This window comes from Mus musculus, chromosome 3 (genome assembly GCF_000001635.26).
Source record: "Mus musculus strain C57BL/6J chromosome 3, GRCm38.p6 C57BL/6J".
NCBI lineage: Eukaryota > Metazoa > Chordata > Mammalia > Rodentia > Muridae > Mus > Mus musculus.
The window spans coordinates 146,941,564-146,956,109 of record NC_000069.6 but is presented as its reverse complement, the minus strand read 5'-3'; the positions used below and the strand labels follow the sequence as shown (position 1 = coordinate 146,956,109).

Genomic DNA, 14,546 nt, shown 5'->3' with positions numbered 1-14,546 from the left:
CTTCAGATCTCTCCCCTTGGGTGCTCCCCATAGAAGCCTCCTTCACTTCTAATTATCCTCACTTAGCAACTGCATCCCACAGGAGCAGAGCTGAAAGAATGATGCATCCGATTAATCCACATCTAATAACGTTAGTTAAATCTTTGGTTTTCTAAACGGGTGACATTTTATAAGATCTAACTCTGCATTCCATGGCTGACGTACATTTCTTCATTGCTTCTTGTCTTTGATATATTTTCAAGCTTTCTAGGGAAATAACAGAAAGTTGGGCACAGGCCAACATGGTAAGTCAAGAGGTCACATTTATATCTCATCTCTGTACATTCTACAAAGAAGAATTCTACACAGAATAATTCAAGTGCACACAAGCTTTCCCTTTCTTACCAGAACTGCCCAGTGCCTGTAGCTACAAATCTCAGAGAAGGCCTATTAAGTCTCTCAGCTACAATAAGGGTAGGAGTATACCAAACCCAAAGCTGTATTTCCACAAGGCCAGGGCCTCTTCCCACTCCCGGACACTGACTCTCTAATTCGTGTGTGTTTGTGTGTGTGTGTGTGTATGTGTGTGTGTGTGTGTGTGTGTGTGTGTGTGTGTGTGTGTGTGTGTTTCTCTTCAGTGCACTTTGTCTTGTTATGATATTCACTCTCTCATTGTCACAAGTTAGTGATTTGGTTCTCATTTCCTCAGAAATAAAATTGAAATAGAGACAAGATGGAGAAAAACTATTTATGTGTTTGAATTTACAATATGGATAAATCAGTTAGGCACATGATAATGTGCCCCAGTGATCCTTGAGAATAATTCCATACTTTTACCCCTGTCTGAGGTAAGTTTTAAGAATTGTGGGTATTAATTTGCATACCCTGGATTAAGCAGAAAAACATTCTAAATTTGAATTAAAACAATAAACCTTTGCTTACAATAAAATGTAGTGCCTCCCTTGTCGACGGGTGTGTGTGTTATGGGATGGGGTTGCCCATGCTTCTTTGAATGGATATTGGTGGAAGAGCTATCAATTTAGCATAGATAGTTTTTTACAAAGATGGAAAGTTCTACACATTTAGAACTTGGAGTCAAGTGAAGACTCATGGGAGAAAGCGCTGAACGCCTTCCTGCAGTAGGAAAACGTCATCACAGAAAGGCTGCTCCCGAGAGCCCTTGAATGTTGCTATGCCTGGGTGCCTTGCCCCTCAGTCCTCTGAGATAACAGAGTTTGTCACACAAAGGCCTCTGAAGAACAGAATAGGTGAAGAAAAAAGAGAGATGCTTGCTGTAACCATGACCACAGCAAGAAAAACCACTACTAGTGAGTTGCATTGTGGGATTCCAGGGCTTCTCTTCTGCTCACAGCCTCTGCCTAGCAACTCTCGAACGTCCAGGGGTCTCTCAGTAAGATCAACTTTTCTCTAATTCAGATCAACCCTTTTTATCCTTGAATGTCAAAATCCAATACATGAGTTCATTGGCCCCAAAATAGAACTGTCTATAAAGTAGCCATGTAGCGGAATGATCATAACAGTTGAGCTAACATGAACTATGAGACATTATTAGCAGGCTTTTGTCAGGAATGGGTAGCTTATTGTATCTTAAAGCACACAGGAAATATAAAACCTTTGAGTGATATTTGACCAAAGAACGAACCAAAACCGGAACTCGTAAAATGGAGTAAAAGATGTATGAACTGAGAATGAAGGTTTTGGACCTCACTTTAGTACAGCCTCCTGCTCTAACAGAACGGCCTCTGGACAAGTCTTAACAGAAGAGCACACAAGTGTCCTTACAGTAAATTGGCATGGGGGCGCTGACAGGTGGGATATGCATGTGCTTATAAATTCACAAGTGCTTATGTTAATTTTTAAATTTCTAATCCCGGTAAGCATGACCCTTAAACATATGGAATAATCCTTTCTATTCACAGAGTGCGTCCTTCTCAATTTACAGAAGCTCATCTCACGTTTACCGGGCATCTCGAATCATACTGATTTAATAAACGTGTGTTGCAAACCTGCAAGTTGTAGAAGGAACAGCAAGGCCACCTCTGCATAAATGCTGGGACGCACAATCGCAAAGACATCTGCAGGAGGACCTAATTGAGGACTGCCTGAGAGATGGAGGATTGCTGATGTACACAGTGCCAGCCAATCAGGAACTGCTGTTTAAAAGAGATGCACTCTTAGGACCAATGGGGTGCAGGTGGAGGGTATTGAAGGAGCTTGCAGCAGTGTTCAGAGAAGCCTGCTGAGGGGTTCTCACGGGCTCCAGGAGTCTGTGTCATTGATTCCGCGCCACCTCACCTCCAACCCCCAAAGGGCAGGTAGGGTAGGACAGCGGGTAGTCCAGGGCACAGGCAAAAGCAAGTGACTACAATGTGAGACTCATTTATAGACAGATTAGAGGGACCCATCTATACCTGAGGTGTCAGAGCCTGAGAGGCACCACTACTCAAAGCTGTCAGGTACCAATCCACAGCTGGCTAGCCTAGCCCAGAGGCAAAGCCTCCACAGGTCCTTATGTCCCTGAGCTCTAGAGGACTTGGAGCAGTCAGCCCTGGGGTCTGCTCCTAGGGCTGTGGCACTCACCAGGACTGTTCAGCACTGCCACAGGGTCTCCTCTCCTTCCCACAGACTGTGGGTACCAAGAGGACCCCAGGCAGGTGGCTGGTAGCATGGTAGCCCTAAAGGGCCTTTTAAAATTCATAAACCTCTCACAGTAGATAGAAGGCAGGTACAAGTTGCCCTGAAATGTCAAACGGGGAAAGATAATTTGTGGCTGTAAGGGAATCGTATAGGTGACATGAAAAAGATGGAAGGAATGTGCTGAAGGACGGTGTGCTGTTTAGGAGGAAGGTGCAGTCTTTATCCACCTCTTTGTTGTAACTGCTAATTCTCTGTATTCTTTCTTTTCTTTCTTTTGATTGTCTTATGTTTTGGTTTTGTTGTTGTTTTTGTTTTGTTTTGTGGTGCCAGAGATTAAACCAGGACTTCATGCAAATGCCAGGCAATCAGCTGAGTTATGTTCCTCAACCTGTTTTGTATTTGTTATTTTGAGGTAGACTCTTTACTAAATTACCCAGGTTAACCTTTAACTCATTCTAAACCTTAGGTTGGACTTGAACTTGTGAATCTCCTGCCCATGCAGCCTAGATTAAAATCCTGGACTCAGAGCCCAGTCCCACCTCTTTCCCTTGTTTCTTTGAGCCATGGCGCCAACCCACATCTCTGTTATTTAGTCAAGTTGTTTACAACAGACTGGTTCATTTCTCTCAGCCATCCCTCCCTCCACTTGTAAAACAGATCATGGTAACTTGAAAAATATAGAAATACATAAAGTAAAGGAGGGAAAAGGCAGTAGGTAGCATTGCTCCCCTTCTCTTAGCTCAGTACAGAGATCCGCTAGGAATAAATCATACATGGTCAAACAAAGGAAGGTTCTTTGAAGTAGGATCTCACTATGTGACCCTGGCTGGCCTTGAACTTACTATGTAGACAAGGCTGTCTTAACTCCTCACTGTTGGGAGTATAGGGTATGCCATCATACAGCTGCTTCAAGAAGGAAAACACTAATGCCAGAGAGAAAGGAAGGCAGTCAAGCATACAGAAAAAGACAGACAGACAGACAGACAGACAGAGACAAAAAGACAGACAAGAAGACAAAAAAAAAAACAGGTTAATTTTAAGTAATACACTCATTAGTAGATTAAAATAAAACAATGTACCTTATTGTGTAACTTATTACTTTAATATAGGTGTCCTTTTAGGTTGGTATCAAATGAAAAATGTCACTGGATTGTTCTCATGGCCCCTCTAAATTCATAAGTGGGAAGATAGCAAAGAAAGGTTTTATGGAAGACCATTAAGAAAAGGGCATCTCGTCTGTTAGACCTATGCTGTTAAATGCAGAAAGCGATAGATGTGACTGTCCTCTCACTCTAGATGAACTGAAACTAAGTTACAAACTCAATTTGTGTGGTCACAGTAGTTCAAGTCCTTCATGTGGCCAGGTGTGGTGGTGCACGCCTTTAATCCCAGCACTCCGAAGGTAGAAGCAGGCAAATATCTGAGTTCGAGGCCAGCCTGGTCTACAGAGTGAGTTCCAGGACAGCCAGGGCTACCCAGAGAAACCTTGTCTCGAAAAAGGGGGGGGGGAGCTTCATGTGACTAGTGAGTGACACTGGATATCATAGACACATAGATGCAGACCCTCCCCACCCTTGCAGAACGCTCGCAGGGGGCTGAGCTCCCAAAACTCAGCCTGGAATGTTTATCTTGCTTGGAAATTGATACTGGATTGATAATTCACCATCCAGAATGCATGGTTGAGAATGAGACAGAAAAAGATGGCCACCAGATCTGAAAGGCTCCCTCAGTTCCCACAGGCATGGTCCACTGGTTGCACTGAGCCCAGAATATCTCCAGAAAGAGAAGACCGGGGAGCAGAGGACACCTGCCTCCCGGAGAGTCTGCATTGAGTTTTGTTTCTTGCTGGGTGCTTTGCTCAGAAGATTCTAGAATAGTACTCAAACAAATGCCACTAAATTGCAAGAATGCACCACGTCCTTTTAACCATAATCCCACTGCGACACTCAAGCTGCTTCTTGGTAGTTGACTAACAGCACTGTTATAAATGTTGGCCTATAGATGTCTTTTCTACTTTTCAGGATGAAAATCTTCAGGACACAGTGCAAGGAATGGTTCTTCTGACTCATAAGGCTACGAGCATCCATAATTTAATAAGTACCGTGAATGACCTTTCTGAAGAGTTAGACCAATGTACCCTGTCTGATGGCGGAGCAAAGGCCCTCTTAGGCCATGCTAGGCCCACAAATGAGAATTATCCATCTTATTAATTTTTGCCAATAGGATAATTTTCACTTGCTGTTGCCTCATCATTAGTAAAGCCAAAGATCTATTTGCATGCTGATTGGCTATTTGAAGATCTAGTAAATAGTCCTGTTTTATGCATTTTGCCACGCTACCTGTGGGTGTTTATAAGCTGGTTTGACTTTTGTTGACTGACTGCTAAGAATGATTGGTTTACCTCTGTTGCTTTTTATGTGATGGGCACTGAATGTCAGTCTTCCTCAACACTCTCCCATGTGCTCAGCACCTGCCTTGCCTGCTCAACCCCCAACTACTCAAATCCCACTCCTGCCTGCTAAACTCAATTCTTTACCTGCTTAACATCCTCACACCCATTCTGCTTTGAATTTTCTTTAAGGTCTCTTTTGGCATTCCTAAATTTTTCTCTAGGCTTTTTGGTTTTGGTTGGTTGGGTGGGTGGGTGTTGTTGTTGTTGTTGTTGTTGTTGTTGCTGTTGTTGTCTTGGGGTCTTGGTTGGTTGGTTGGTTGGTTGGTTGGTTGGTTGGTTGAGGTTGTTGTTGTTGTTTGGGGGCTTTTGTTTGTTGTTTTTGTTGGTGATGGTAGTTTTGTTGTTGCTGTTGTTGTTTTGTTTTTGTTTTTGAGATGTGGTTTCACAGTGTAGCCCAGACTAAGCTGGCACTCCCAACAGTCTTCTTGCCTCAGCTTCTTGCATGCCAGGATTATGGGGAAGAACCACTAGCTATACCCAACTTTAAACTTTCCTGTAACAGTCTTTCAAGATTTCCCTTTTAGCTCTCTTGGTCTTTTTAAAGATATTGTTTCCCCGTCTGCAATTACAATCATCTTCCTTCCTGCATTTCCTTTGTCTTAATATTTCCCTATGTTATATACCAAACTGTAACCTGCATGGGATTTATTTTGTGTACGATAAGAAGTAAGATCCCTTTCTTTTCTTCTATAAATAACCAATTGTTTGAACATCGTTGCATTCGTTACTTTTTGTTGCTGTGACAAAATACCATGACCTAAAGGCACTCATAGAAGGAGAAGGTGTTCTGGCTTATGGTCCGTAGTGGGGGAGAAGGCCAGACTCGGTTGCTAAGCAACTACGCACCCATGGCTCACAGCATGGTGAATGTCTGTCTACCTCTGTTGCCTCTTCTGACACATATTCCTCAATGGAGACACTGCCTCTGCCCATGGCAGGGCAACGCATGAGCTGATGGACAGCCCTTCAGATCAGTTTACTCAGATAAAGGTCATAACCTCATCGGCATCAAATTCCATCTCATCTATCAACAAGCCGTAGAATGGCCAAATGTTAATCCACTTTCCTAGAGCTGCTGAAATAGTACTAGCTCCTGAAAACCATCCCAGCACATGAGACAAGCCTCCTAAGGGGACGCCATCCCTGCCTCCCACGCTCCTTGGCATGGCAGCTGTTATGTGTCCCCTGCTCTTTCATCAGATCTCACGTCTTCCGTCACACCCTGGGGCCCTTCCTCTCCCCTCTGGTTATAATAACTGTTCTTGGTGGGACCAGACCTCGGTTTCCCAAAGAACTTGATACTGCCCCTCCCTGTCAGTGGTTGTTCCAAACTATTGTCACCCATGCGCAAATGAGGAGTCTTCATCGTTAAGGCAGAAAGGAAAAAAAGAAATCTTACTCTCTCCACATTACCACCACTTCATTTTGTCTCTTCCCCCAGCTCTGAAAAGTGTCTGCACCAACTACTGCTTTTTTCCTCTTCGAGACTCACTAATAGAATTCCCTCAGACTGCTCAAAATTTGACTGTGGTCACCACTAACCTCCATGTTTGCCTAAAACAACAGACAGGTTGATGCTCTACCCCCAGCAGCAACTTCCAGCACAGTACATCAGTCTGTGGCTGAGGTAACCTCATGTGGCTTCAGGGACCCCCAACCCCTGCTGTTTTCACTGGGCACCACCTGTCTCTTCTCAGTCCTCTTCAGAGAATCCTCCCACCTCCCCATTCTTACCTGCAGGAGTGGCCCCTGGGCTCACAGGGTCCCAGAAACTCCAGTCTTCTCTTACAAACTTTCGACATAGTCCTGTCCAGCTCTATTCCTTGAAATGCCTTACAGCCTCCACATCCAACCTCAACTCTGCTCTCAAACCCATATGTACATCAAAAACACTCAATATCGTCACTTGGATAGCTAGTCAGTACATCTACCTAGCATATGCAATATCAAAGCACAAAAACAGGGGGCTGGAGAGGTGGCTCAGTGGCTCAGAGCACTTGGTCTTGCAAGAGGACCCACATTCAATTGCTAGCACCCACATGGAGGGTAACACGTGTCTGTGACTTCAGCTGCAGGAGATAAGACACCTCTCCTGACCTCTCTGGGGTCCTGAATGCACATGGCGCAAAAACATACACGCAGATATATACATATATGCACGTAAAATAAAGTAAGCATTTTTTTATGTGTATGACTGTTTTACTTGTATGTATGTCTGTGCACTGTGTGCATGCAGTACCCTTGGAGGCCAGAAGAGAGTGTGTGTCTCCTGGAACTGAAGGTTATGAGCCTCCATGCGGGTGATTGGAATAGAACCTGGGACGTGTAGAAGAGCCACCAATGCTATTAACTGCTGAGCCATCTCTCCAGTCCTTAAAATAAATACTTTTAAACCCACACAACAGGCCTGCAGAATCCAAGCATCCCTCCACACCCTAGCTGACCAGTCCTGCTTCTTGCCTCAGTTGCCCTAAAAACCATCTCACCACTTTCCACTCTATGCCACATTCTCTCTTCTCAACTCTAGTCCCCTCCAGTGGTTCTGAGTCCTTTCAAGTTACTAGTCAGACTACAAAAGTCTCAAACTTTTCCAGTGACATCTCATTTACTAAAGTAAAACTCTTTCTTCTCGAACCCCATAAAGTCTCAATCTGAGCAATGACCCACCATCCAAATTCATCTCTTATAACTACTGTATCACTTATTTTCCAATAAAAATTTATCATGTAAATAGATTAATAAGTAAAACTGTGGTCTATCATCCATATACACATCAAACTAATTTTTATTCCATGATCTTTGTTCCTGCTCCCCGCTCTGCTGACACACTGATTCACAGATATCTGCTGTCACACTACTCACAGATATCTGCTGACACACTACTCACAGATACATGCGGACACACTACTCACAAATATCTTCTGACACACTGATTCACAGATATCTGCTGACACACCACTCACAAATATCTTCTGACACACTGATTCACAGATATCTGCTGACACACTACTCACAAATATCTTCTGACACACTGATTCACAGATCTACTGACACACTGATTCACAGATATCTGCTGACACACTACTCACAAATATCTTCTGACACACTGATTCACAGATATCTGCTGACACACCACTCACAAATATCTTCTGACACACTGATTCGCAGATATCTGCTGACACACTACTCACAGATATCTGCTGACACACGGTCCTAAACCTTGTCTAACATATAATAGGTGCACAGTGTTTGTTGAAGAAATAAGCAAATAAATGTTCATATGTAAACTTGTTCTGAACTTAAATAAACATTTTAGCTTAACGAACATATAAATGGCCAAGTGATCTTCATGTGCTACTCACTTTCCGTTGTTTTACAGAGTCCAATTTTATGAGCCAATATGAAGCCACTTTTGTTTTATAATGCTTCCAGTTATCCATGATCTATTGGGGGAGAGAAGTTAACAAATTTAGGCTAGAATGCTCACAGAGAATAGTGAATGACCCTGTTATCCATGACTGTATTCATCCGTGCAGTGACAGCACTATGAGAGCACTACTTATAATAACAATTCTACCATTCATAGAAAGATACCTGCAGAGATTTAGACAAGTCAGAGGTTCTAAACCTGAGCCCATTTCTTTCTCTCCAGTAAGAGTAATATCACTCAGAGAGTAAAAGCCAGAAATCCTTGGATACACACATTTTAGGTAGGACTCCAACACAGATTTTTCTATCTTTACTCACAGGGCTGTGTTACCCACATAGTGATAGAATATTGAACAATACATTCAAAGTCAGCCTATATTCAATTAGAGTTCTACTAGCCCTTTGTTTTGTATTACCTACAGAATTCTACAGAATTCCTCAGTATACACCCTAGTAATGGATACTGTAGCAAGCATTCAAGTCTGGAACACAGCAGAAATACAGCAAAGAATCTAATGCCTGACATTAATTATTAATTACGTTTCATTGATTGTATAAGCCTAACAATCTTCTTTATGGAAGAATCGCAATAGCCACATACATTAGTGTCTCTCTCTCTCGTTTTCTAATTAAAAACAGCAGACCTCAGTGGAACCAAGGTGATCGCTCAGTGGCTAAGAGCACTCGTTCCTCTTGTAGGGAACCTGGGTACAATCCCTAGCACCCACTTGGCCACACATAGTCTATGACTCCTGTCCTAGGGGCTGTGATGCCGTCCTTGACCTCTGAGCAGCGGGCACACATGTGGTGCACATACACACACGGAGGCAAATATTCAATAAAAGAAATAAATTCGAGAAGAAAATATCAGATCATAAAAGACAGACAAAAATGATGTGCCTGCTTCAAAGTTACTGGCTTTTCTTAGAAATAAACATTATCAAAGTGAGTGGAAACATTTCCAGGCTGGCGATGAAGCTCGTTGGCCAAAGATGCTTGCTGCCAAGTGTAACCTTCTTCTAATCCCTGGGACCAACACACATAAACACACTAAATAAAAAAAAATGTAAAACATATCTATCACAATGCCTTATAAAATTTTCAATTTTCTTTTGTTGTAACAAGCTCCCTGACAAACAGCATCTAACTTTCACTTTTGAAAAAAAAAACAAAAAACAAAACAAAACTTAGCACAAAATTCAAAAGACTTGGATACTTAACGATAATTCTCTAATAACAATAATATGATGCCGTTGCAGATTTTTGCAGCAAGAAATCTTTCTCTTGTTTCGTTATTTCTATGCACTTGTTTCATATCATTGGATGAACAATAAGAGGACCCAGTGAGAGCTTTGGTTCTTATTCTACATATGACCACTAGATGGCGCCTTGTCTTCTGGGGAAAAGAAAATCACAAGCCACCAACCCGACCCTCAAAACGTTCTGTGGCCGATGGATGACCTAACTGTGGGCATTTATAAAGCGTGTTGGGCGGATAAGAGAAACCTTGAGTGAAGAAATGTTCTTCCATCAAACCATTCCCGTGACCTTGGATTTCTTTTTAAGAGAGGAGCAAGTCCTGACTGCGGAGCGTTTGAACATCTGCCACCCAAACGCTCCACTAGGTGGCGGGCGTGAAAATAACTCATCCAGGCTGTTTCAAAACGTGATTTTCCAGGCATCACCTGTAATTCATCTTGACATTTTATACCAAGGCGCTATTTTCATCCTGTCTCTTTTCATCTTAAGCTCTTCAACTTAGTTTTTAAATAGAAGAGTTTACCCTGATATTTCTTTGATCATGAAGAACAGTTATTATTTGATGCTAATTATTCTTACTTGAAAGCCTTATTATATGATAAAATGTTCCTAATAACTAAAATGAATTCTTTTACTTTGTAAAGTTTCTGGGGGCTAAAAGCAATATCAATTACATTTCCTATTCAATCAATTATAATTTGATCAGAAAATACATTTTTTGTATGTGTGTAGATGTATAGGAGGCATGTGTGCATGTACATATGTGTACAATGCACATATATGCTGGTGTTTATGTGTGTGCACATGTGTGTGCATGCATGCCTGTGGAGGTCAGAGGTCAGGCTTGAATGACGTTTCCCTGGGAGCTGCGGCTCACCTCTGGGAACTCTCAGGAGTCTTCCTTCCTCTGCCTTTCCAGTACTGAGGTCACAGCTGCAGGCCACCATGCCAGCTCTTTATGTAAGTTCTGAGGACCCAGCCTAAGACCATGCTGGCTCAGGAAGGGTTTTACCAACAGATCTATCTCCCTGGTCCCAGGCAATACATTTTAATGCTCTCAGAAGAGTAGACAGATGCTCTTTGGATTTTATACAAATACTCACATCTTCTATCAGGAGCTCCGACTCTGCGTCTGACTTCCCCGGAAAGCGGATTCTCATGTCCTTGAGGACAAACAAGGTCTGACTGGTGAGGTCGTCTTCCTGCTCTTTGGTTTTCAATTGCCGCAAAGACTCGTTCTTAAATTTGAAAGAATACAGACACATGGAGGGGGTCTTATTCCACTGTACCAGTATAATGTGAAAGATAGTTTCAGGTAAAAGGGACACATTGTTAATTTTTTAAGTGGACATTTATTTGCGAATGTTTAACATTAAAATGGTTATTATTTGTAAGAATGTCTTTTGTATTTTCTCCTGGTTGTATTTTATCTTGCTCGGGATATAAACATTACCTATGAGTAATTCAAAAGGACTTCCTAATTTGTTTCACTTGCCACCGATTCTTGGATTGGATAGTAAGATCAGTCATCATTATGAAGGGAGTGAATTCAGTTATATCTCCAGAGTTCTCCCACTGGAAAGACTCGTTCTTAAATTTGTTAATGTTAATGAAACAGAGACTTTATATAACTCTCTGGTCTAGCTCCAGCAAAATATAATAAAACCACCGACTTTCTCAATTGTAAATTTCTCTAGTTTATGCTGAAAAGGAGATATTCCTTGTTAATATAATCTGCAGAAAGCATTCTAAACAGCATCACGCCTAGGCTCGATGAGTAGAATTTTTTAAACCAGTTTTTAAACTATTGGAGTCTAAAAGAGGCATTTTCCATACACTAATTGTGCTTGTTTCTATAGGAGATTGAGATATTGCAAGAAAAAGAAACGTGTTTATAAAAACGATTACCAACAACGTTATCCTCCTGCATCAGGAAATGATTACCAACAACGTTACCCTCCTGCATCAGGAGATAGAGAACAATGCAGTTTCCCAGGGTCATGACTGAATTACAGAAGGGATTGGGGGTTCCGTCTCCCCATCCTCTCAGCTGATCCCCTCTCCAACTGCATCGAGTACAGTGTTCCTCAACTTCAGAAGGACACAACCCACTGATAGCTTACCAGAGTGTTGGTAGAGCCGGTGTCACTGCCGTGAGGCAGGTGTCTCGCGTAGGATGAAGCGCGGTTTAAGGAATGTGACCGGGACGCTGACGTTGGTCTTGCTAATGGTATCACTTGTTGAGAAGAAAAGGGGCGCACATCCCCTCTGGAAGGTAAGTGAGCAGAGATGGACCGAGGGCAGCTGACCGAACGCCTCATGGAATCTAGCGATGATGGAGAAGTGGTGCTGTTAGTACGCTTTTCTGCCTAGTAGGTCTCCACAGACTAATGCTTAGACCCCAGTGGTGGCTGGGTGACAAAGGTCAAGTCTAGACACCATCGCTAGGAGAGAAGTTCTGGTGTGTAAAGAACACTTCTGCTGGGAAAACACTAAAGAAGACGTCAGTGCTAAGTTCTCCAAGTGTGATGTTAGAGACACAGAAGGAAAGAGACAAACACCCATGAGCATATAGGTCCTTCTCTTTGATGTCACTCTTATAGAAACCTGGGCAGAAGGGGTGTGTGTGTGTGTGTGTGTGTGTGTGTGTGTGTGTGTGTGTGTGTGGAAATGCAGGAACACATATGCCACAGCACGCGTGTGGAGTTCAGAGGACAACTACAATTTTCAGTCCTCGCCTTCAGCCTTGTTTGAGACAAAGTCTCCTCATCGTTCATCATTTACTGCTGTAGATGCAAGACTAGTCGGACCCCCAGCGTACAGGGAACCCCCTGTCTTCACCTCCAATCTTTCCATAGAGACACAGGAGCTACAGACATGTCACAGCACCCGGCATCATCTGAGTTCTAAGAATCCAAACCTAGGCCCTCACACTTGCATGGCAAGCACTTCACACACTGAATGATCTTCCTGGCCAGGAAAAGGGATTTCTATTGTCTAGACTATCAGAAGAGCCTTCCCAAAGTCACACAGCAAGGTGGTGGCCAAGGTCAGCCAACACCTCAACCTTTTGAATGCTAAAAGCCTCCGCTTCTTTGTAAGTCCACAATGCTATCTACTAACCTTGGGTTAAAACTAGCTATTAGAGTCTCTGTGTAGGTCAGAAATTAACCATTTTAAAGTATCACAGAAAAGAAGAAAACAGAACAGAGAGTGGCCAGGGTAAATAGATAAGGGACAGAATTCAGGGCTTCTTATGGAAGTCACAGAACAGAACAATATGAAGGTTATTCTAATGTAAATAATAATTCACTATTAAAAGGGCTGCAGCAAAATTGGTAGACTTACACACACACACATACACACACACACACACACACACACGGAGTGGGGGAGGGAGGGAAGGAAAGAGGGTGGGAGAGAGAGAGAGAGAGAGAGAGAGAGAGAGAGAGAGAGAGAGAGAGAGATTTCAATAGCAAAAGATTTAAGTGAAGAAAAAAATGAAGTCAAAGAATAAGACTGTTATCAAAATAAATATCTAAAAAAATCATCAAATATTTGCCCTTGTGCATGCTGGGAACACTGATGAAAGAGAAGCAGCATCCCTGGTAAGCTGTGGCTCCAGACCTGGAAAAAAGAGAGTTGCTCAACACCACCAGCATTTTAATCTTTTCTTCTGCTCATTTTTCTAGATCCTCTATCCTGGGTTTGTTCTCTGCTTGGAGAATATGTCAATCTCCATTAGTTAAATAAATTACTAAAACTCACATGAAGCCGGGTTGCATACCCAAAGGTCTCTCTTCATCAGCTGTTGAAAAGAACCCAAAACTTCATAAATGTGATAGATATAAATGTAGGTTTAGATGAGCACTCCTAAAAGATACTGTGAGTGTGTGGTAAATGTAGTATTGTTTCTTTATGTTCTGGGGAGAATAAAAATACATACTCATCTAAGCTTTAGAAGATGCTGTTTAAAAACAAAAGACTTTTGCTGCAAGTCTTAGCATCTTTCTGTATTTGTAATGCACAGCACTTTTTAGACGCACACTATATGGGAACATGTCACTGGTCAGTCTACCTTTAAAAGATATTAGTTACAAAGGTCACATAATTGACATACAACAATACAAAACTCATGGAAGGAGGAAGAAGAAGAAGAAGAAGAAGAAGAAGAAGAAGAAGAAGAAGAAGAGGAGGAGGAGGAGGAGGAGGAGGAGGAGGAGGAGGAGGAGGAGGAGGAGGAGGAGGAGGAGGAGGAGGAGGAGGAGGAGGAGGAGGAGGAAGAGGAAGAGAATTCTAAACCATATACTCCCAGCTACACTGTTGGTCTTTCTTTACAGGTCTTAGGTAAGGATTGAATAATGAGAACCTGCTCGTGGGGTAGAAGGAAAATATCATCGTCTCAGTCACCTTACTTTCTCCCTTATCACCTACATACCTGGAAATTCAGACAAGAAAACTAAAGTAGTTAGATACACCGGTGATTCTGAGTAGATTAGGTTGTGACTTCCACCTATAAATGATGTGAGAGAAAAAAGTGTTTATGTTGCTTTGTGAGGCATTAACAATACCAAGCCCACTGTCTACACAAGAAAGTGTCACTCCTGATCTGGACTTTGCCCTTGGTCATTAGAGAATCTGTGGCTATGGGGCTCCTGGTTTAAGATTAAAGAGAGAATATAAAATAAAGTAAAACCCTTGGTATAATTCCCACCTAAAGATACAATAAGAAAATAAATATGTAATTGAATTGGGTTGACTTAAAATA

At 42.3% G+C, this 14,546-nt stretch overlaps 1 protein-coding gene across 4 annotated transcripts in view; it reads right to left on the bottom strand.

Moving 5' to 3' along the window:
• The window catches only part of Ttll7 (tubulin tyrosine ligase-like family, member 7), a 131,826-nt gene that overhangs the window by 27,900 nt on the left and 89,380 nt on the right, over nt 1-14,546 (bottom strand). For 2 of the 4 annotated variants that reach the window (XM_017319721.2, NM_001302957.2), the window contains exons 16-19: nt 14,217-14,291; nt 11,902-12,104; nt 10,882-11,016; nt 8,452-8,532 (exon numbers count right to left, since the gene is read on the bottom strand). In XM_017319721.2, coding sequence (XP_017175210.1) covers nt 8,452-8,532; nt 10,882-11,016; nt 11,902-12,104; nt 14,217-14,291 — 494 coding nt within the window. The remainder of the gene's footprint in view (nt 1-8,451; nt 8,533-10,881; nt 11,017-11,901; nt 12,105-14,216; nt 14,292-14,546) is intronic. The other 2 variants (XM_017319722.2, NM_001357217.1) reach the window with 1 other exon arrangement.